This window comes from Anas platyrhynchos, chromosome 13 (assembly GCF_047663525.1).
Source record: "Anas platyrhynchos isolate ZD024472 breed Pekin duck chromosome 13, IASCAAS_PekinDuck_T2T, whole genome shotgun sequence".
Taxonomy (NCBI): Eukaryota; Metazoa; Chordata; class Aves; order Anseriformes; family Anatidae; genus Anas; species Anas platyrhynchos.
Window position 1 is genome coordinate 18,062,418 of NC_092599.1, and position 23,513 is coordinate 18,085,930.

The 23,513-nt window shown below is 46.2% G+C and overlaps 1 protein-coding gene and 1 pseudogene across 1 annotated transcript; both read right to left on the minus strand.

Annotated features, from left to right (window-relative positions):
* Positions 1-2,419: 2,419 nt before the first annotated feature.
* Positions 2,420-6,546, minus strand: LOC140003569 (zinc finger CCCH domain-containing protein 11A-like). The gene is made up of 7 exons (XM_072044282.1): positions 6,411-6,546; positions 5,667-5,891; positions 5,360-5,436; positions 4,581-4,773; positions 3,771-3,940; positions 3,295-3,356; positions 2,420-2,750 (listed from the first exon to the last, which is right to left on the minus strand). The coding sequence occupies exons 2-7, from the start codon at positions 5,872-5,874 to the stop codon at positions 2,483-2,485; spliced, it is 978 nt and encodes a 325-aa protein (XP_071900383.1). The 5' UTR covers positions 5,875-5,891; positions 6,411-6,546; the 3' UTR covers positions 2,420-2,482.
* Positions 6,484-19,203, minus strand: LOC140003567 (zinc finger CCCH domain-containing protein 11A-like; annotated as a pseudogene).
* Positions 19,204-23,513: the final 4,310 nt, after the last annotated feature.

The window sequence follows — 23,513 nt, forward strand, 5'->3', positions numbered from 1 at the left end:
CGGAAGGAAACACAGATTTTTTTTTCTCCTGGGGCTGCACCGCTCAGGGCCAGCAGAGCAGCGCTTCCCCTTCCCTTCTCTGTCTGTGCCAAGATCGTGCCTCGTCTCTCGAGTCCTGCCCGTGATGGTGCCTGGCCTCAGCCCCTTGAGGCGGCCATTCCTCCACCACCGCAGCTCTCGTGGCAAGCTGCGAGTCATTTTATGTCTTGTCACGGCTTTCCAGAGCCAGGCACACAGGTTCTGGAGAAGGCTGGGGCAGGACAAGCCTGCTTTAAGCCCCAAACTCCTCTCAGGCCAGGCCTACCCTCCGGGCCCAGCAGCACTCATCCTGCCTGCCCCAGGACCCGCAGGTTGCGCCCTGTGGTAGCAGCAAAGAGCCCCCCAAATGTCTCTCCTGGGGTACACAGGGCTGAGGCAGCCCCGTCACTGCACAGACACCCACGGGACACGTCACCAGAGCCGCTAGCGGCTTGGCAATTAAGGACGTGGGAGAGGAGCCCACGTCACGCAAGCATTCGTGGCTGCCCTGGACAAAGAAAGAAACAGTGGCTGTTTTTCTCCCCATTTAAATAGCTAAAAGCACCGCTAACAGTTTCTTTCTTTGCGTCCAGCCTGTACTACGTTTAAAGAAAGAAGCAGCTTCTGCTGAGGAGGTGGAAGACGCTGTCAGCAGAAACACCGTGCCTAGAATGCGAGCAGGGAAGACAGCGATGCTGCGAAATAAAGCTTTTACAGCCGCTTCAGATCAGTTGGCCCGGGCTCCAAGGGTCAGACACCCAGCTGGGAACACTGGATTTCCTCCTCGATAGCCTTGCCCAGCTCAATCTTGCCATCCTGACTTGGCTCCAGAGAAAGCCTCTTATTAAAAGCACAGAGAAACAATAGCTTCTCGCCCAAAAACTAGGAGTTCAAGCAAGCCAGTGAAAAAACTGTGCTTGGGAACAAGAACGTTTCAGAGGCTAGTTGATTTTAGTTCTCATCGTCACTCGCGTCATGGCAAAGGGCCTCTACAGAGGCAAAAGAGTCTCAGCACTGAGGTAGGACATAGCTCAAACACCAGCCCCAGAAGGTGGAGATCATAGCCTTGACTCACCCTAAAGGCATCGCAGAAAGGGCACCAGGTAAGAGGACAAGGAGGATTTTGGCTCTAGGGTTAGTTTGTCACATAGCCCAGGAGCCACTGGCTTTGGCTAGCATTTGACAGCTGATTCTGGACCTTGAATGGACGAAGCCATACTCTGCCTCTGCATAATGAGGCTTGCATAGAGAGAAAACCCACACTGCCTATAGGGACTCTATCATAGCAGTGGGCTTGCTTCTTGATCCCCATCCCTCAACACACAGACGTGTGGTTTTGTCCAAACATTAAGTATTTACAACAAATTCGACAAGCGCTTTTCCTCTGCCAGCAGCAAATGCCTGAGGGCCCCCACAGCTTCACAAATCATAGCGGGAAGAGCCTACCGTGCCGCAAAAAGGTCGGAAAATAATCCAAAATTGATCTGCTAGGGGAAAAAAACGATGGCTGGTGGCAGGGTACACAATACACCCGAATCTCAGCACTGTCCTCCGCAGGGTCAGTGCCCACGCCCAAGCGCGATGCTGATGGCACCCGAACATTTGCTGTAGCAGGCAGCAGAGCCAGCAGCTCAGGGGAGCAATTCTGAAAACCAAGAGGCACTTAAACAACCCTTCAGCGACCCCGTGACTGCGGCAGAGTCCCGACTGCTCGCCCCGGAGTCCTCACACCAGCCAAAAGCACCAACCAAAGCCTGGGGGAACTTTGGTACAGCACAAGAGAAGGGAGTGGGGGTAGCGGAGCCGCATGGCAGAGCTGCTGTTTTTCACCATTTGATCATCCCTGAGAACTGAAAGTAAGGCTGGGTGGGCTGACCCCCACCCCCACTCCTGGCAGCAAGCTCGGTCCACAACACACTGGAATAACGATTCTGCTCCCTCCCACCCCTACAGCTTCATCATCTGACACGGGTACAGTCAAAACAATGGCATACACGAGTAGAAGTCACGAGTTGACATAGTAACTCCAGGATTTGGCTATCAACTGTCCGAGAAATCAGAACACCGAAGCTTCACAATGTGCCCAACATCGAGTTGTGCCAAGGGGGGAGGAAGGAAGAAGCTTTACGTTTAAGCCTTCAGAGCATCGCTCCATCAGAAGATCGATTTGCAGCCACCATGGCGTGCCAATGGAGATCTTTCTGTGCCAAAAGAAGTGCTTTGTCCTCTCGATAGCGAAGGTAGCCACCTATAGTTACAGAACGGATGCACAAGCCCTTAACTCTGACCAGCAGGGAAATTTAGGACAACTGAGTGCACATCCTGCCAATTGCTACCAGTTCAGACTGTGCTTTAAGTCTCATTGCAAAGCCTCAGTTAGAAAAAGGATCACCTCGGGGTATCCAACAAGAAGAACAGTTTTATTTATTTATTTTTTTTTTAATATACCATAGGACTACGCAGTTCAACTGTCAATCATCTCGGAGAGTTCAAGGAGGAGCTCATCGTCGTCCTTCCCTAGGTCTAAGTCGCTTTCGGCTTCCAGTCTGCCTCCTGAGATTTCCCAAAGTAGCTGCTCCAAATCGTCATCCACAGATAAGGGCGCGTTCCCTGTGGAACTCAGTCGGCGTGTCTGTGCCTCTTCTAGCTGGGAAGAAGCTGAGGTCGAGGTCTCGAGATCGATCTCCATCTGCTCCTCTAATCTTGCCGGGCTTCCGAGACGCACTTCAGTTCTTGGGAGAGCAAGAAAGAACAATCAGGATATGCCATTTCTTAACGGGAAATCCCTTTTCTGCAAACCGGCTCTTAAAACTGTAGGCAAGCCCTCCTACGCTTCAATCTTACACAGGGATTGTTATCAATCAACCCAGGGCTACATTTAGAGCCCGATGTGTTACCAGGTACATTTTTCAGTCTGGGGCTTTATCTGTGAAGCCAGGGCACCTGGAGTTGAGGTGGCATTCTTGAGGACCAAAAGGCAGAGGACACTACTGCTCATCTATCACCTCACGAGGAAGTAGAACTTCACGTCCTCCTCGTTCAGGTATTCAGACAACCCAAGAAGTCACTGGAAAGCTGTGCTGACTTGCAGCATTTAAAGAAAGCCTAATTAAGCAATCCTGCTAGCTGCTAGAAAGTGGTTTCAGGTGACTTATTCCTTTGATGGATTTGGGCTTTAATGATCTCAGAACCCTCCTTTTTTCCCACATGTGACAGAACTTATGTTTCCCTGGGGATATACACTGATTAAGAAAAAGAACAAGTTGGGGTTGTCACCTGTTTGGGGCATTTTCTTCAAGTCTGATGGCTGGGATGTGCTCCGGCACGTCTGAAACACCCTAGAAAGCAGCAAAACAGTATTTATGACACATGGGTAAAAGATTCCTTAATAGCTTTTTCCTCCACACTGCTTCTCCTCTGGCATTGCGGAGCCGTGGCCAAAATACAAAACCAAGGTGCTCCTGAAGAAAGTTCACATTCACCTGGAGGTTACTCATGATCTTGTGTCTTTTAAGAACATGGCATTCATGGACAAAATCCCCCCCACCAGAGAAATCACAGCATCACAGTACCGGTTAAAGAGTGCCATTCAGCTCATAAATACAGAAGGGTTCTACAAGCATCCTGTAGACAGCTACTGGATTTCAAACGAAACAGAAGGCCTGCAGAACGTTTGACTTTTCCACCTTTTCTCCTAGAGGAGGGTAGGGTTTTAACAAGCGATCCATCTCTGCATTAGCCCCTGGCCTTACCATGGCTGCTTTTTTGGCTGGAGGTCCCATCATGTCAGCATCCAAGGCACTCCGGAGTTCCACAGCTGCTATGGCAGAGGGATAACTCCCAGGTGCCTTACGTTTCAGTGCCTTCTTCTTGGGGAAAGTCACTTTCCCACCCGAAGGCTTCGCAGATGTCATCAAGTTGGCTAGAGTAAAAGGAAGAGAGAACTGATACAGTCTTGCTCTGCCTCAGGAAAAATCCAGGTTCTCTTCATCATTTCCACAGTCCTTCTACACAGTTAAATGCATTTGGCCAGCAGAATTGCACCGCCATTGCCTGGATTCTCAGGAATGTTTTCCACATAGTAAACTCTGTCTACCAACAATCCATACAAAGGAACCAAGAAACCGAATAGCTACAGTAAATAAGAATCCAGGACAAGGGAAACCTCAGACACATAGCAATCCTAAGTGCAAGCTACGTTCACAAATATAGACAGCTTTTATATTTCAAGTCCTGCTCCCTCTAGGAAAGGAAAAAGCAGCAGTTAGAGTAGGACAAGAGTGTATGCAACTGTTGTACCAGCTTCCTCTCCCTTGCAGTGATGTCCCACAGTTAAGTTGTTCTACAAAGTCCAAATTTGTAGTGTCATTTTCTACTCTCCCGTTCCTTACCTAACATCTGGCTGGCAGGAAAAGAAACAAACTAAGAAAAAGAAAGTCCACACTTCGCTTCGTAGCATTGCGTGGCAAAATGCACCCAGCCAGAGTTACAGCATGAGAATTGTCATCTTCTGTCTGTATTTCAGAAGACAACCTAAGGAACTCTTAACCTTCAACACTTACTTTTAGCTTCCCGGCCCTGAAATTGAGCTGCCACTTTCCCTGCTGGTTCGGTATGAAAGAAGCCAGCAGCAGATTTGACAGCAGCTTCCTCCTTCCCAAGCTTCTCTTGTTGTTCTCTCTGTTGCCACTTCTCCCACCGGCTCTCTTCAAAGCTCTTCTCTGGACATTTAAGACTTCCACTCTGCTGAGTGGGCTAGAAGGAAAGAAAAGCAGTGCATGAATAGGACCAAAAAAAAAATCCGTGGAGATTTCGTTAAGAAAATCTGATCAGCAATCCCTCCAAAATGGTCTTGATGTGGAACAGCATATTAATATCGTTCAGGTTACTGTTGTATTTTTTTTTTTTTCCCTAAAATTCTGCCTGTAACAAGAGCCATGCTTTACTATGGACACAGTCTCACGTATCTGCAATATCCACTATGGCAAGCTTCTTTAAACAGCTAGGGTGTTCTGCTGTACACCTATTTATCACATTCTTTTTGTCTGACAGATCAAGTCAGTAAGAACAAAAAGAATTCCCTCCACGTTAACTGTGTAGATTTCAGCTGGTGCTAACAGGGTTTCTTTGTTGCTGTGGTATAAACAGACTGATTCCAAGTTTGAGGAGTACAGAGTTGTCTGGAAATGCTGCTGGCGATAGGATTTAGACTGCACTGCAGCTCCTACCAGGTGCTGAAGGGTAAGAACACGCTCAAGAGGGTGGCACACGGTGAGTAACCAAACTTGTCAGAATGATCAGAAATTGTACGAATGGATGTGTGTCTTCACAGAGGACTCACCTGTACATCAGGCACAGAGGAAAGTTTAGGAAAAGGCCGGTTCAATTCCACTGCCTTCTTTTCTTTTTTTAAAGCACCTGAAAAAGAAGAGAAAAAAAAGTTTGGTCAACGGCAGAAATAAAGAAAGCTGGGTACTTGTTTCCTTTGTGCATTTATTTCCTTGTGCCCCATGAGAGAGAGAGAGAAAGGCTACAATGTGCAATCCATTCAGCAATTATCCATGAAGCAGATCCTGAGCAAACTGAACTTGCTCAAGATGGGAAGCACCTCACTGGGGCAGCCATTAAAGCATCTGTTTATGGAGCACCTGTTAGTTTTGTGCTCCATAAAGATTTCTGCTCTGCTGGGGCAGGTCCGGGTTGTGCTGAGGGAGCTGCACGAGCAGGTCTTGCCCCTGCGCTGGAAGCTTCAGTTTTACCATGCCCTTCAGCCTCGGCTTTGGCTTGAGTTTCGCGTCTCTGAAGAGCTTTCTCACGACGGATTTCCTCCAGTGTTTTCACATGGATCTCTCCCATCGGCTTAGCAGCCTTCCCTGTCATCATCAAGAAATGAGGAGAAGCACCAACATTTAAAGAGAGTCCAGCAATAGTTTCAGTCTCCAACATTTGTCAGAGCACTAAGGAAAACTAATCTTGAGTGTTCCCAATAATGCATCTTAGAACAATATCCTTAGAACGACATTCTCCTCCTCCTCTGAGCCACTTGTATTTTGAAGACCAGCCCTATCCAGAGAGAACTGCTACACAGAAATGCTGCTTTACTTTAGTACTTTTTCAGACTGCATTTCAAATTCCTGCTCCTGGCAGTGGTTCTGTTCTAATTGTACGGAACGGTTCACAGAAGCAGCCAAAAACCTTGACAAGGCACAAGTAGAAAAGAAACACACACCTAGAGCCAGATTTCTGATAGTGGCTGTCAGAAGAGCTTCAGCACTCAAGCAAGAGGCATCAGTTCTTTGTTTTCGTTTCAATTAGTTTTTAGGGATGGATGAAAGCAGTCCAAGTTCATGGAAAGGAAGGAGGAGAAAGCATATTTAATATCTAGCTGTTACCTCTCTCAGTACTGGTCTGTTTCGGAGGTAATCCCAGCCTGTCCTTCAGAGACTTGGCAACTTGAACTGCAAAACAGAAAAAGAACGAATTAGGGAGGCTGCAGAATGTCAACTTCAGGTTCACATTGCAAAACAAGACAGGAAAGGGAACTTTGAATCCCAGTGATTACCACCTCAGCCAACATGCAAAAAGAAGCATCACTGGAAAAGGACAAACAGAAAGACTAAATACAAAACCCAGGAATCCAATCCAGATGCCCGGTTAGTACCTGGATCTCTCTTGGGTGCTTTGTCAGCATTTCCCGGAGCCTCTACCTTCTTCCCCAGCCTTTCAGCAAGGCGGCGCTTCACTGGAAGGGTGCTTACATCATCTTCAGAGAAAACAAGGAATATTCTAAGAACTTTTCTTTGCAGGAAGCTTTGAGAACAGTCAACAATAAGCTTCTATTTTTCAAGCATATTTTCATAGAATTGCCTTTCAGCTGATAAATGATTTTTTTTTTTTTTGACCATTTCTGCAGTCAACACAGATCTCCACTGCAACGTATTTTCCTTTCATACATCAAAAATACTCTTTAATGCAGTCATATATAGAAGGCAGCACCTACGTAACAGCTCATAAAAAGTTCTTACCCGCGGAGGCTTTCCGTTTTCCTTGTCTAGCAGCAAGATCTAGTCGAACCACAGGTTCCTCCCCTAAAACAAAAGGGATTTTCTTTTTCTATTTCACAGAAACCAGTAGCCAACAGAAATATTATCCTGTTAGCCCATCTCCAACATGTCAGACACTGTTTTGACAGCTAAACCACATAAACTCATATTTTAACTATAATTAACATAGGAAAAAAATATTAATAGTCTCAGTGCTTGCTTCAAATTCCAGCTGAGATAGTAGAGAGTGAATCTGAGTCTGCCTGACAGCTATACTTTGTGCAGAACAAAGCTGCATAAGCAAGCAGAATATTATTAGGTACAAATGCTGACAAATAGTCCTTTCGAAGGTGAATGTCTACGAGTAAAAGTACTTCCACACTTTTTTCCCTTTCAAAGGCATTTGCACAGCTCTAAACAATTTATACACAAACTCCTGTCATACTGTGTCCACACCTGCCACTGGCAGCCTCTTTAATGCCTCCGAAATTGCTTCTTATATAGCACTGTCTTCTACAGCTCTTTCTTCTCCTTACTCTTCTGTTTTTCAGGTACCCCCCTATTTGCATACTGACACTTTTCTTTTCTCCTGCCACTGCACTTAACCTGAGCACCACATCTTGCCAGTACAACCAGGGACTTTAAGCATAAAAGCACGTTTTGAACAGAAGGCAGCACCAGAAGGCTAACATGGGTGAATTGTTTTAATTATTGCTTAACCCTCCAGTTTAGGAGTAAGGAAATCAAAACAAAAGCATTCACTATTACCTTTCCTGGAAGACAGTGTCACAGTTCTCACCACTGTCTGGACGTTTTCCTTTTCTAGAGCAGGAAAAAATCATAGAATCAATGGGACGAAGAGAAGATCTTGAAGAACCTTCTGTTCAGAGCAACCAAAACATAAGGAAGTTTACCCGACATAAAAAACTATCGCAAAGAACAAAAAACTTTAAATTATTTGTTACTGTCCAAAATACAGCAAGCAGAGCATGTAAATAAGAGAGGTGACTAATTTGCCTCTGGTTGCCCTTTGAACTCCCATTTAGAATACCAGCTGGCTGAGAATCAGGTTGCTTGATGCCCCCAGCTAAAAATGGAAGTCTGTCCCTCAAGCAGCTCCCAGGCACCATCACCTGCCGTGAACAGGATAGGAAAGTAGGGAATATTAACTCACCACCGTGTCTCTTATTTTTTTCCTTCATCTTCTGCGATTTGATTTCCTCAAGTGTTTTTATTCCAAAATTCAGATTGCCCTCTGAAAACAGGAAACAGTTCATGAGACAGGCTTAGAGGCACTCACTGAGGACCACAGCTCCTCAGGCTTCTTAGCGCTCAGCAACTTTCTGAAGTATTTAGAATAAAGCCTGTCAACACTCCTCACAAGTGAAAGAGCCAGAGAACCAAGGGCATTTTGCCCCTCCTTTCATCCGTCAGGCTTAAAAATGTAGTTTTAATTTTAATCCATTTACACTATATTAGATCCCTCTGTCGTTAGATATGGCTTATCAACAGTGGTTGCAAGGCTGCACGTGCAGCCATTTCAACTCCACGCTGTGGCCCTGTTTTGTTCTCCAAAAGTAAAGAAAAGGAGTTCACCTTTCTGACCCAATGGGCACATGATGGTATTCATGGCAGAAATGAGATCATGGAAATAACCGAGTCCATTCAGCACCCCTACATTTTGTTGTGTTTTTACACCACACTGCTTTTGAGTTAACTGTCAAGTTCTTCTGATTTATCCTACTAAGGTGCATCAATACCTTGTTTAGTAGTAGTAGAACTGCCTTTGCGAGTGGAAATCACCCGTAATCCATTTTTGCCTTCCGCAGCTGGTTGCTGGACGGGAGTTCTAGTTTCTTCTCCTTCCTCAGAAAGTTGGTCTGAAGGGGAAAAATCTATTCAGTTATGCATAGACCAGATTGTTCATGATTACGTAGCTCATGCAGTGACACTTCAGCCCATGCTTCATATAAAAAACTTTGTTGCTGTTTTTTTTTATTATTTTTTTTTAAAACAGCTACACTGACCTGATGAACTCCTAAGTAGAATACACTAGGACAAAACATCTAGGACTCTAGATTCTCTCTGCAGCTTTAACTACTACACAACACATTGCTCTTCAGACAGAAAAAAGAAATTTCCTTCCTAGTTTCACATAGAACTTTACACAACAGACCAGCTAAAGCCAGGAGTGGTTCTAAGCTTTCCTCCAACGTTTCAGGTTCTGTCCACTGACTGCCAGACAAAGCCACCAGTGACCTGGCCACACTGCCTGCCCTATCGCTAGTCAGACCTCAGGTCATCTGTGATTTATACTTTCATTTACAGCACAGATTCCTTCAAGAACCAAAGATTTACACAACCATTTACAGCACAAATTCCTTCAAGAACCAAAACATGCTCACCATCATCATCTTCATCATCATCTGCAGCATTGATTACAACTGGAGAGTGTGTAGGGCTTGGGACATTTTCAGAGTTTTCCACTTTCATCACCCCCTTAGCTGTGGAGAGGGATTTGACTGGACAGAAAGTTTGTTTTGCTGCAGTGACATCTGAGCCACTTTGAAAGCATCGTCCGCGGACTCAGGCGGACTTGGCAGTGTAGCTAGAGGAAGAGGAGGATCATCGGTAATATGGCAGTTTAAAACTTTGACCACAATTTGGCAAAGAGGTGGTAGGAAAGGCAGATAACCCGCACAGACAACGAATTCAGCATCTGCTTTTGCCCATCCCATCACTGTTTACACCGTCAACAATGACTTCCCTTTGAACAACAACACATCTCCCTGCCACCCAGCAAAAGATGAAACAACAGGAAGCAAACTGCAAGGCAAACATCACACAAAGCCAAGAGAAGCTGAGCACGAAAGCAGAAAACAAACACCAGCAGTACACTCCGTGCAGTACACCTATGACTGCAGACCTTTTCCTGCACTCACAAATGAACAGTTACCTGATGCCCCCTACAGGATTGGCACCCACTAAGTAATACTCCAAGTTAAGCGCTTCAAGAAAAAGGACCTAAACTCACTCTTGCTTGGTGGGAAGAATTGTCCATCGATGTCACGTCCCTTTGCATGACGAAAAGCACAGTTGGCTTTCTGACAGCCTCCCGGCTGCTTCTCCCAGTAGCAAGGAATCTCACTGCGCTTTTTCTGAAGACAGAAAGAAAGAAAAGCTCGTGATAACACGCACCTGAGGCTTGCAAAGAGATGCGCAGCTCCAGATCATGACAGCTGTCACAACACAGTGCTGAAACATCATTCCAAAGGTCAGTTTCTCAGTTAAGTGGAGTATTTCTGGGCATATTCACAAAGTTTGCATAAGCTGGAACCACTATGCACATTTAGATTTGTCATCATTCAGTTTGAGAAGACAGGCACTCTCAGACATCAGTTGAGGGTGGCTTAAACTAATACACCTAGGATTATACTAGCATTATTCAGAGGGAAAAAGAACATCTGAAATTGCCTAGGTTAACCCTGTCTAGAACTACTTCTTGGAGACTTAGTTCTTCTGCACCTTTAACTTTCCCCACTTCCTACCCCAGGCAGCTAGAACAGCGTTATCGGAAGGATTTTATTTCCCTCTGCTTCCTCCCACCCCCTCTCTTGGTAACAGAAACCAGCATGATTTTGAAGCAAACGAATCTATCCTGCACAAGCACAATCAGTACACCTACGGCACTGAAAAATGCTTTTGTTGATTTAGTTTGAGAACACATCGTTAGGCACTCACGTCAATTTCCATGTGTCTGAATCGGCAGACGTTCCTGAGACAACGACCCTCCTGCCACAGCTTGCAGACCGTCTCATTGCCCAGAGCAGCTTCGCAGTGGCGGTAGGCACATTTGTCTCCCTGGAACCAAAAGGAAACCAACGAGGAAAATAGAGTACAGCCTCAAAAATGGCCATGCTGCTGCCTAAGGTTGCTACAACTGAATTCAGAATCTATCTGGTTCTCAAGTTAACCAAAGACCAGTGTGCTTCCTCCTCCTAATCTACTCCTTCCTGAAAAAAATGGGGAAAAAAAAGCAAAGCAAAGGAAAGCCAGCCATACCTTGGTACAGGTAGAATAGAAATAGAAGTAGCAATCCTCTCCTTGTTTAGACATGCCGACGAGTTCTGCTAACAAGCTCGGCTTCTCTCCACAGGGACTTCCTCTGCTCTTGGAGAGAGCTGTCTTCACCCTTGCTTGGGCTGAAAGTCTTCTACCGGCTTGTGAGCAGGGAAACCTTCTTTTGAAAAGTAACCCTCCTGAAGAAAGTAACAAGTGAAAAATAATGAGGAACCAACATTTTTCCAGCTTTCTTCAGTTCATCAAATCAAGTTATCAGTCTCTCGAAGAGAGCAAAGCCTTGAAATCAGCTGTTACATGAACTAACTAAATATGAAAGTTCCCTAAAGCTGCCAGGAGCTTTGTCAGCAAGCGTTCTCTTCCACATCCTCAATAAGATGACTTGGAGCACACCTGGAAGCCTGAAAACGGAGTCACTCCTTAAAAATCCACCTGATCATACATGCAAGTCAATAATCAACTCTGGCTACAAATAACTTCTCTAGAACACAGTTAGGACGCATTAAACAGCACGTTGCAGGCACTGTGGGTCTTCCATTTCACCTACCTGGACAACCTCAGCAAAGTTATCGATCTTCAAAGACTTCCAGTTAACTTCTCCTGGAGGCCGAACCAAGACTGAATCCGTGAATTATTAATAAAGGGCTAGGAAGAATTTTCCTCCTCACTTTGCCAAGGGAACCTCTCATCCACAATTCAAACATAGCATGCGCTTTTAAACAGCTTATAACTAATAGAGGAAGCAAGTCCATTTGAATGCTCTCTCAGACTGGAGACAGCCAGGGTTAGTTAGCTCTTCAAAACAATATAAACCAAAAAACAAAACAAAACAAAAACAAAAAACCCAGCGCATTTAGAGATGAACTCGTGATTCAAAGTGGCTGCAAAAATGAGGCTCCATGTTCTACAGCCGGTCAATCTAACTTTTTTTTTTTTTTTAATTTAAAATTCAGTATGTTCCAATCTCTGGTCTTCAAGATTTCTTCACCTATTAAGAAAACACAAAAACCTTTCCCTGTCTTTATTACCTGTACAGCAAAAAACATACCAGTGCATATAAATCCACAGATGTGCATACGCATACACACGTCTGTGTTTATACACACACGAGGAGGGAGTGAGAGAAAGTTAGCGAGAGCGACAGTGAAAATCAGAATTTTTGCCTTTTCGACACAGAGAGCGCGTAGAAATTCTCTCATTTTGAGGGAACTAGAAAAAAATGGAGGCTCTACAAAAGATTTTGATGAGTATGCCTTCGAGGCCGATGCTTTGTAACATGAGTGATCTGGGGGCCAGCACACAAATATGCAGACGTATGTACATGCATACAGGATAAACAGATCTATACACACAAGCGTGCACAGTGTATGTTGTATGATCTCCATAGCGAGAACAACTCGTAGCCCTGATCAGACACGTAGAGTTGCAATCAATTAAGAGCAGGAAGACAGCAGATCAAGGGTACAGCAAGCTTTGAGAGGCAGGGGAATGCTCACTTTGCCAGTGGCATGGCTGCATGATACCAAGGATTTTGAATTAGTTGGATTTTTTGGAAGCAATTGGGTTTTTCTTTCTGCGCTGTAGCAAATACCACAGGTTTGCCATCACGTGCTGTTCCCTAATCCATATCTCCATCCTCATCCATTGCTGCAGGATCATGAAAGGTTAGAGAAGACGACTTAGGTCTTCTTCAATTTAACAGCCAATGATTTTTCGATGAGCAGAGCTGCAACAGATTTTATTTAGCCACAAGCATTTTGTTTTTCTTTTTTCTGAGATGAAGTCAGAAATTTTGATTCTTTTTTTTTTTTTAAAGACACTAAATGTCACAAAACCTGCAACCAGACCAGATAAAGTTCAAATTAGAGTGATTCTGAATCCTTTCATGAAAACGCTGCACATTTCTGTGCAAATTATTTCTGACTCTTCTGGACAAAAGTGGATGAAATAGTTCTTACAAATTAATAATCAAAGGTTGGAACCTTTTACTCACACAAACACTAGTGAATTTTCCAGGAAATATTTTTTTGGCAGGGAATTTTCCCAAATCTAAAATAAAGAGAGGAAAAGTTGGCTTCTCATATTAGTTACTGCTTTTGACTGCTGGACAAAGGGAATAAAAACAGTAGTTAAGTGCAAGCTTTCCTTCTCTTCTTTACTATGGATAGGAATCGTCACTTCGCACCTTTAGCACCTTCAGAAACACACCCAGTGCCATGCAGGTTCCTCTGCATCTACTTCTAACAATTACTGGTGCTCCTTAGCATGGAAGTTTGACTCAAAACACTCTCCAGATGTAGCTCTTTTGACTGCCCAAGGAGCTCATCATTTTGCTTGTTGCCTTCCAGTTTCCTGAACAGACCGGGAACGCTGTTCAGAATCTGAATGGATCTGGTCTAAGGAATGGGAAGAAAGCAAAACCAAGCATACCTCGCAGCCCTAAATTCCAAAAAAGCAGTCTCATTTTAAAAAGGACCTCAAAAGCTTTTTTTTTTTTTTTTTAAACTGACATCTGCTAACACGGCAATCCAGGCGCTAAACCAACTGAAGTTGCCCCTGAAAGCCTGAATAAAAATGAGTAACTCTGGTGCACTCAGCAGGTCTGTAATAGAAGTTGGTAAGATTTTTAGATTTCTTTTTTTTTTTTTTTTGCTCCAGGGTGCCTGTGAAACTTTTGCATTACGAGATTTTGAACCTTTTGTACCAAAGAATTAGAGATGCGCTACAGTGCCAGTAGCTGGGGGTCTGGAAATACACACCAACAAGTGTCATAAGCTTTGCCTTTGCTGAAGGAAGATAAATAGTACCAAGAAAATCTGTCTAGTTTGTTTTACAGGCTTGTCTTTCTCAGTATGGAACAAACGGACCTCCCTGGTCTAACTTTGCAGTTGCCTATTCTGCCTTTGTCCTGGAGAGAAGAGCAAGAAAGGAACAAATCTATTTTTGCACTCCAAAAACGCATTAGAGGAGGATTATCACACCCACCTAAGGGTACTTCCTTGTTTGTTTATAAAGCACCAAGTATTTCTCTTGGACAGTCTCTGTTGCTGGTCTGTTTTGTGCCTTCCATTTACAGTAAAGATACTAAGATGCTTACCCCTTGTTTTTTGTTGTTTTTTTTTTGTTTTTTTTTTTTTCTAAAGAACAGTGGAAGTGGAGAGTCGGATGACAAGCAAGAACAAACACTAGAAACTCCTTGTTCTGCCCCTGCTTTTTAATCACCCAGCATCACCCCGGCTGCAAAACAGCCTCTGCTGATTTACCTGCTTGTTAAAGCACCCCACAGGCTGCAAGTGCGGTGTGCTAGGTGTCAAGTTCTATTTCGCGTTGCACAGGGAACCATTCATCTTCCCACAGTCGAAGCACAGAACAGCCTCTTGCTAACAGAACTCATCCCTGCTGCTGCAAGAAACCTCATGGCCTGCAGGAAAACCTCAAGCTAAGAGTTCCAAAGCAAAAGCAGAAAACGCATGATTTGTACTCTTTATATTGGAGTAAATTCTAGCTGCTAAACGCTGCCTACATCTGAGGGCACGTGCTGAGGCTGGGGGGAAGGACACTCAATACCCACTGACAGCAGGAGTGCAAAGATGCCAGCCAAGAAGGCAAAGGTTAGAGCTGAACGCTGCCTCAGCTTCCTCCAGCAGCCAGCTGGGGGGCACCTTTCAGCACGCTCTCTGAGACTCTGAGCCCCGAGTTACCGCAGCCGCCAGCTACAGCTGCTCCTTGCTGGCCCAAACTATTGGAAGAGTCTTCAAACGTCAGGGACCTGTTTTATGACAGCCTCAAGATCCAATTAATCTGTTCCTGAAGGCGCTGATCGTCCTGGTGTTTCTGGAGCTGTCCAAGAACAATCCTGAACTGAGGCACTCGTCTGATCAGACAGTGCTTCGGCACAGATTTCTCTTTAGCTTGACACATCAAGGTGAAGAGGAATCGATTCTTGCAAGCAACCTCTCAAGCAGGGATCTAATAAGGTGACCAAAACGACAGATCTGTTGTGCAGATCTGAGCACGTCCCTCTGCAGGGAATCACTTTCAAGCCTAAGATGTTTCACCCATCTCCCTGCCCCAGAGCGACACAAGTAAAGCTCTTAAGCAATTGCTAACCTGTTCTCAGTGCTCACGAGTCCCAAATCACTCATTTTACAATCTATAAACCATGGCAGCTGGCACCTAGCTGGCACACGGTGACACTGCACACGTTGGCAGTGTCGTCAGGAGCTGCAAAGTCAGGGCTGAGGGGGTTAAGGGAAAACCACACATCAGTTTAGCAACTTGGCTCCCGTAGGATACTTCCTACGGCAGGAGTTTCAGCAAAGCCACTCAGAGGGACCTGCTGGCTAATTCAAACGGGACTTCTGCTGGAGCAGTCAGAAGGCAGCAGGAGATATCCAGTGGGCATCACTGTCAGTCTGTGGCAGTTTGGGGTCCAGGTATCAGTGGTTAGGTGGGGTTTTCTCTGCTTCACTTTCTCCAAAGCTGTGAAAAAATATTTCTTTTACAGCTCTGTACAGTCCCACGTTACGGATGGAACCAGCTGCATCAACTTCCAGTACGACGGCGTTGGAAAAAGGTGCCTTTGGTGGTCAGGAGCACAACAGCTCTGCTGATGTGTTATTTAAGTGTGGTCTTACATCTGAGTTTCCTCATAGCAGTATGTAGCTGAGGGGGTCCAAGTTTCCCAGGGAAGATTTATGTTTTTTCTCCTACCAAGCACCAGCTCAATATACAAAGCTCTGTTAATAACACCCAAGCATGTAGATGTTAAACTGAAACTGCTTTTAAACCTAGTTGTTGTGACGAAAATAGCTTAAGTTAAGGTAAAAGTTCACATGGAAGTACAGAAAAACCCAGAAGCGCTTCCTGAGCTTCAGTTTACCAACAGCACCATCGGATTTAGATCCTGGCCTGGCAGCCAGGATGCAGGGTCTGTAAGCATTGCTGCCATGTGGAAGTGCCAAGGCAGGTTTCTGGCCTGCCCTGACTAAAAGACCTTTTTTTTTCATACAAACAGCGTGCCAGGTACGCTGTAATGCCAATGTGCCAGGTCAATAGAGGATGTCAAACAACAGAGGCGTTTCTCCTAATTTCTGGCATGAAAACGCTTTTAACAGCAGTCTTTTCACCAAGAAACCCCTCTCTATCTTCTCCAATGCTCCAGGATCTGCTGCAGCTGCAGCAGCCGCGCTGCTACAACCCACATCTTTGCCAAATCTTTTCAATAATTGTGCTTTACCTCGGCAATGTTGAGGTCACTCCTCTTCCTCCTCCAGCTGAGGAAGCAGCTCGCTGGCTCTGCCACACCGCAGGTGCGCAAGCGAAAGCTGGGAACACAGGAGTCAAACTCTCAGTGCTCACGAAGCCACCAGGGCACAGGGCTGACACAGAGGCACCCCGGATCTGCTCTCCCACCCCGCTGCGAGGCTCACAGCAGCCCCGACCCGAAGCGCACACAATGCTTCGCATGGTGATGTCACCGCTGACTCTGAGTCCCCAGGTGAGGATCTGCCTCACCACTCTCAACGCTGGGGTTGGGTTTTGGTTTTTTTTTTTCTTTTTTTTTTTTTCTTTTAAACATTCACAGCTTATGGGAAAACATCAGGTAAACCACAGATCGCTAGGGAAGAAGTCCCACACGAGGGAAGTCCGTGCTCTTCTTCCAGGCAGCGGCACGTGCTTTAACACGCCGCGTTCGACAAAGCAGCTCTCCCCGTTTTGCTCAGTGGCAACAGGCACGACTGCAACGCACACAGGTGTAGGCAGCACCTGCAGGTCCCAAAGCCTTAACCGGTTTGTAGAGAGCACCAATTTTTGAAGTAGTGGTTCTCCCTTAATCCATGAGCCCTTCTTTCCTTTATTTATAGCGGGTGGCTCTCCTCCATTTCCCTCCTCAGTGTCTGAGCAGACACTGGGAATCGTTTCCGGAGGAAGGGCACTGCTGAAGCTCCTACATCTACTCTCCGAGAAAAGAGGGTATGTCAAAGAATACAGATTTCCTTTCTTTTTCCTTTTTGAAATACAATTTCAGAAATCAACGCTGCCGCCTGGCAGCAAATACCTACGGGACTAAAGAGGATTCCTCATCCTCACTGTAACGTTGTAGTTAACCTCCCAACGAGCCCATCTCCCCAGGAAGCGGCCATTTGAGATGGGAAGGGGCAGAGCAAGAGGAAGCTCTCCTTAGCCTAGCTCTTCCCCCAACACCACCTCGCCACCCAGCACCAAATTCAATTCACCTGCTCCGCCCGACCAGTCGAACGGGCGTCCGACGCTGGCACACGCCACAGCGGTGGTTCTGACGTGGCTTAAATCACCTATCCGCAGAATATCTCGGGTCTGTACGCTCAAATAACGCAGTAGTTGAGAAATAACGCCCAGAGCTCACACTCTGAGTGCAGCCCAACAGCACCGAAGCACCGGGAGGCTAAACATTCCCAACCTGGCAACAAGGCTGACCCAAGCAACAGCACGGAACCCTTCTGCACCTTCAGCGTGGACATCAGCGGAAGGAAACACAGATTTTTTTTTCTCCTGGGGCTGCACCGCTCAGGGCCAGCAGAGCAGCGCTTCCCCTTCCCTTCTCTGTCTGTGCCAAGATCGTGCCTCGTCTCTCGAGTCCTGCCCGTGATGGTGCCTGGCCTCAGCCCCTTGAGGCGGCCATTCCTCCACCACCGCAGCTCTCGTGGCAAGCTGCGAGTCATTTTATGTCTTGTCACGGCTTTCCAGAGCCAGGCACACAGGTTCTGGAGAAGGCTGGGGCAGGACAAGCCTGCTTTAAGCCCCAAACTCCTCTCAGGCCAGGCCTACCCTCCGGGCCCAGCAGCACTCATCCTGCCTGCCCCAGGACCCGCAGGTTGCGCCCTGTGGTAGCAGCAAAGAGCCCCCCAAATGTCTCTCCTGGGGTACACAGGGCTGAGGCAGCCCCGTCACTGCACAGACACCCACGGGACACGTCACCAGAGCCGCTAGCGGCTTGGCAATTAAGGACGTGGGAGAGGAGCCAAAGAAACAAAAGACAAAGAAAGAAACAGTGGCTGTTTTTCTCCCCATTTAAATAGCTAAAAGCACCGCTAACAGTTTCTTTCTTTGCGTCCAGCCTGTACTACGTTTAAAGAAAGAAGCAGCTTCTGCTGAGGAGGTGGAAGACGCTGTCAGCAGAAACACCGTGCCTAGAATGCGAGCAGGGAAGACAGCGATGCTGCGAAATAAAGCTTTTACAGCCGCTTCAGATCAGTTGGCCCGGGCTCCAAGGGTCAGACACCCAGCTGGGAACACTGGATTTCCTCCTCGATAGCCTTGCCCAGCTCAATCTTGCCATCCTGACTTGGCTCCAGAGAAAGCCTCTTATTAAAAGCACAGAGAAACAATAGCTTCTCGGCCAAAAACTAGGAGTTCAAGCAAGCCAGTGAAAAAACTGTGCTTGGGAACAAGAACGTTTCAGAGGCTAGTTGATTTTAGTTCTCATCGTCACTCGCGTCATGGCAAAGGGCCTCTACAGAGGCAAAAGAGTCTCAGCACTGAGGTAGGACATAGCTCAAACACCAGCCCCAGAAGGTGGAGATCATAGCCTTGACTCACCCTAAAGGCATCGCAGAAAGGGCACCAGGTAAGAGGACAAGGAGGATTTTGGCTCTAGGGTTAGTTTGTCACATAGCCCAGGAGCCACTGGCTTTGGCTAGCATTTGACAACTGATTCTGGACCTTGAATGGACGAAGCCACACTCTGCCTCTGAATAATGAGGCTTGCATAGAGAGAAAACCCACACTGCCTATAGGGACTCTGTCATAGCAGTGGGCTTGCTTCTTGATCCCCATCCCGCTTTCCACCCTGCAGGCCCTACTTGCACGCTCTGCCTTGCTCAGATGGGAAGCTCAGCCATTCATCCAGCACCACGAGAAGATGTGGGATTGATTTCACAAGCTGGTGGACACACTGTGGACGTCACAGTTACATGTGGGCACATTTTATTCTCTGGATGCACTCGCGCATTGTTTCTGCTCAACAGCCAAAGCTTTATTGATTCAAAACCATTTCCCTTCTCCCCCACCCCCAGCATGTTTTATTTATTTATTTATTTATGTTAAATTTTGTATATGTATCCCCTTTCCCACCCCTCAACTGCTCGTCCACTTCTGATTTGAGTAGTATCTCAGCTTGGAATCTGTTTTCTCAGAAGAAGCTAACTGACAATTCATTCTTTTTTTTTTTTTCTTCCAAGAACCATATAAATTACATGCAAAACATTGTACATAGAGATTAATATCAAAATGCAATACAGATCAGGTACACTTTAAGCTGGACTCTAGGATATGGCAAACACACCAGGGTACATATTGCTTTGAAACCACCATTTTTTTTTAATGTCAGGCATACCACATAATATTCAGTCTTTTGGTTTGTATTTTTCTGTTTTTATACAAAAATACCAGTGCTTATTATACTAGTTACTGGAAAAGAAAAAAAAAAATCAGATCTGTGTGCCCTCTTCAAATCAAAATTTTGTTGTGAGAGCACTGGATAAATATATATACACACACCAACAAGTGTCATAAGCTTTGCCTTTGCTGAAGGAAGATGAATAGTACCAAGAAAATCTGTCTAGTTTGTTTTACAGGCTTGTCTTTCTCAGTATGGAACAAACTGACCTCCCTGGTCTAACTTTGCAGTTGCCTATTCTGCCTTTGTCCTGGAGAGAAGAGCAAGAAAGGAACAAATCTATTTTTGCACTCCAAAAACGCATTAGAGGAGGATTATCACACCCACCTAAGGGTACTTCCTTGTTTGTTTATAAAGCACCAAGTATTTCTCTTGGACAGTCTCTGTTGCTGGCTTGCTTTGTGCCTTCCATTTATAATAAAGATATTATAAAAAAGATATTATAAACAAGATAATAAAGATATTAAGATGCTTACCCCTTGTTTTTTACCCTCCTCTTTGGGTCCAAACATCTAGATGGAGGGTGCAAAACAACACTTTTGAATCCAGACCCTGAGCTGCAGAGTCCAAAGGCCCAGCTTTCAGCTCCAAAGCCTGACTTGGAGATACAAGACACGCCCTCTCCTCCTCCTCACTGCCTCTTGCCTCCTCCCCGCATGAAATTTTAACAGTCCAAAACCTCATTATTAGGGCCCCATGCTTCCTTATTTCACCCCAAATCCCTATGTTCAGGGTCCACAACCTCCACTTGGTATCTGAACTCTTCTTCTGATTGCCTTAACCTTCCATTTAAGAGACAGGGTGCTCCTTTCAAGTGACTGAGTGCTTTGGGTCAGGGCCCTGACACTTGCTTCTGGATCTAAAGCTAGATTTTCCTTGCTTCCAGCCACACTCTTACTAGCCAGGCTGCCATTTTTAGGGCACAATGCCCGATTTTTAGGGTCCACATTTTCAATGCAAGGTGCAAAGCGGCCTTTTTAAATGGCGAGGCCTTATTTGAGAGGAACACCCCTGCTTTCAAATTCCCAAATCCTCATGCTAGGAGCCGAGGCCTAAATTTTAGGTTCCAAAGCCTCCTTTTCGGGTCCAAGCACCCATCCGGAGGGAGCAAAGCATCACTTCAAGATCCAGACAGAGCAGGGCGGGCCGCGCTCCCTGTCACGGTGACAGCCTGCTGCACTGCCTGCCTGTGACCAGGCCACACGGGACACCTCGGTTTGGACAAGGCGCCCTCCACAGCGCAGTGCAGCCAGTGGGGATGCAACAGGCTTTTTATCACCTACACCCTCCGTTTTTGGACGCAGGCCCTCATTTTTAGGGACCAAAACATTTTTGTTTTAGTCCTCAGCGTCACATATTAGGGCAGAAAGCCTCTTCCTTAGGCTCCAAAGCCTTGTTTGAAAGGAGAAACTGTCTTTTTTAGTGGCTTTTTCTTGTTTACACCCACAATCTTAAGGACCGGGCTGCCATTTTCAAGGAAGAAATCCTTGATTTTAGGGTCCACACGTTCACTGCAAGTTGACAAGCGGCCTTCTTAGATGCTGAGGCCTTCTTTGAGAGGCCTCACCCCATTCCAAATTCCCAAATCCTCATGCTGGGAGCCAAGGCCTGAATTTTAGGGTCCAAATCCTCCTTTGCAGGTCCAAACACCTAGATGGAGGAAACAAAGCAGCACTTCAAGATCCAGACCCTGAGCTGCAGAGTCCAAAGGCCCAGGATTGCTCCAAAGCCTGACTTGGAGATACAAGACACACCCTCTCCTCCTCCTCACTGCCTCTTGCCTCCTCCCCTCCTGATATTTTAACACGCCATCTAGGAATGATGTGTTGCATCTTATAATAAAATTGTGGACGCTAAAAATAGGGAATTGCCCCTTGGAAATGGCAGCCTGCTCTGTAGGATTGACGTGTAAGCAAGACCAATCCTGTCAAAAGGAGGGGTTATCCTTTCAAACAAGACTTTGGAGCCCAAGGAAGAGGCTTTCTGCCTTAATATGTGACTCTGGGGCCTAAAAAGAATGCTTTGGGCCCTAAAAGTGAGAGCCTGGGTCCAAAAACGGAGGGTGTAGGTGATAAAGGCGGCTTTGAATCCCAGCTATAGGCTCTCTTGTCCTGAAAACGTCCTGAAAGCTGGGTGCTTAAGAACAAGGCTGTGGTCTATAAAGAGGAGCCTTGGTGCCATGCCTGTATGCTTCTCAGCTGCAAAGAAAGGGTGAGATAAAGGGTTTGGATCCGCAAAGGTGCTCTTAGCCCTGAAGTGAACGGGTAATAGGGTGAAAATGAGACATTTGGCCCTAATGAGGAAGGCCCCAAGAAGGCGGCTCTGAATTCAAGAGGTGGGTGTCCAGGCCCTAATATTAAGGCTTTGATCACCACAAATTAGACTCTTGGCCTACAAAGGAGTAGGTAGGCAATCAGGAGGGGAATTAGGATCATAATGCAGCCTCTGGGCCCTGAAAATCAGGGTTTGGAGCCTGAGCATGAGACGTCAGCCATGAAGAATGAAGTTTTAGAGCCTAGCATGGGGGTCTCTGGACACTAAAATGGGGCTTTGAACCCAGAAAATGAGCCTTTGTACCCCAACCTGAGGCTTTGAGTCCCAAGGAGAAGGCTCTGGGTGCTAAAAAAGAGGCTTTGGGCTCTCAGGTTGAGCCTTTGGGATGTGACAGTCAGGCCTTGACTCAGCAAATGATGATCCTGGCACTGAAAAGGAGGGTTCGTTCTCTAAAAAGGGCTTTGAGCCCAAGGAGGATGCTTTTTGCCCTAATATGTGATGCTGGGGCCTAAAAATCATGGACAGCGCAGCCCGCTTCCTCTGTCTGGATCCTAAAGTGATGCTTTGATCCCTCCAGATGGGTGTTTGGACCCAAAGAGGAGGCTTTGGGCTCTAACATTCAGGCCTCATCTCCTAGCATGAGGATTTGGGAATTTGAAAGGAGGGCTGTTCCTCTCCAATAAGGCCTCGCCATCTAAGAAGTCCGCATTGCAGGGAACCAGGTCCGTTGTGTCCGTTGGGACAGGACCTGCCACAGAGGCCCTGCTCCCGGTTCCAGAGATGGTCCCTGGGCCCTGATGTGGCAATAATAAGGTTATAATAAAATTGTGACCCTAAAAATAGGGGTTTGTTCCTTGTAAGTGGCAGCCTGGTCTGTAAGATTAATGTGTAAGCAAGAAAAAGCCACTAAAAGGGAGGGGTTACCCTTTCAGACAAGGCTTTGGAGCCCAAGGAAGAGGCTTTCTGCCCTAATATGTGATGCTGGGGCCTAAAAATGATGGACAGTGCGGCCTGCCCTCCACTCTCTGCTTCCTCGAAAGGATGTTTGGACCCCAAAATTCAGGCCTCGGATCCTAGCATGAGGATTTGGGAATTTAAAAGGAGGGGTGCCCTTCTGATTGCCTTGGATGAGGCAATCAGAAGAAGAGTTCAGATACCAAGTGGAGGTTGTGGACCCTGAACATAGGGATTTGGGGTGAAATAAGGAAGCATGGGGCCCTAATAATGAGGTTTTGGACTGTTAAAATTTCATGCGGGGAGGAGGCAAGAGGCAGTGAGGAGGAGGAGAGGGCGTGTCTTGTATCTCCAAGTCAGGCTTTGGAGCTGAAAGCTGGGCCTTTGGACTCTGCAGCTCAGGGTCTGGATCCTGAAGTGCTGCTTTGTTTCCTCCATCTAGGTTTTTGGACCCACAAAGGAGTATTTGGACTGTAAAATTCAGGCCTCGGCTCCCAGCATGAGGATTTGGGAATTTGGAATGGGGTGAGGCCTCTCAAAGAAGGCCTCAGCATCTAAGAAGGCCGCTTGTCAACTTGCAGTGAACGTGTGGACCCTAAAATCAAGGATTTCTTCCTTGAAAATGGCAGCCCGGTCCTTAAGATTGTGGGTGTAAACAAGAAAAAGCCACTAAAAAAGACAGTTTCTCCTTTCAAACAAGGCTT

Excerpts from the sequence above, each read along its gene's own strand:
- LOC140003569 (XM_072044282.1), bottom strand. The coding sequence starts at position 5,874 with ATGGGAGAGATCCATGTGAAAACACTGGAGGAAATCCGTCGTGAGAAA. Across the intron at positions 5,437-5,666 it reads ATGGAGCACAAAACTAACAG|GTGCTTTAAAAAAAGAAAAG; the intron begins GTGCTCCATAAA and ends CTTCTTTTTCAG. Across the intron at positions 3,941-4,580 it reads TCAGGGCCGGGAAGCTAAAA|CCAACTTGATGACATCTGCG; the intron begins GTAAGTGTTGAA and ends CTTTTACTCTAG.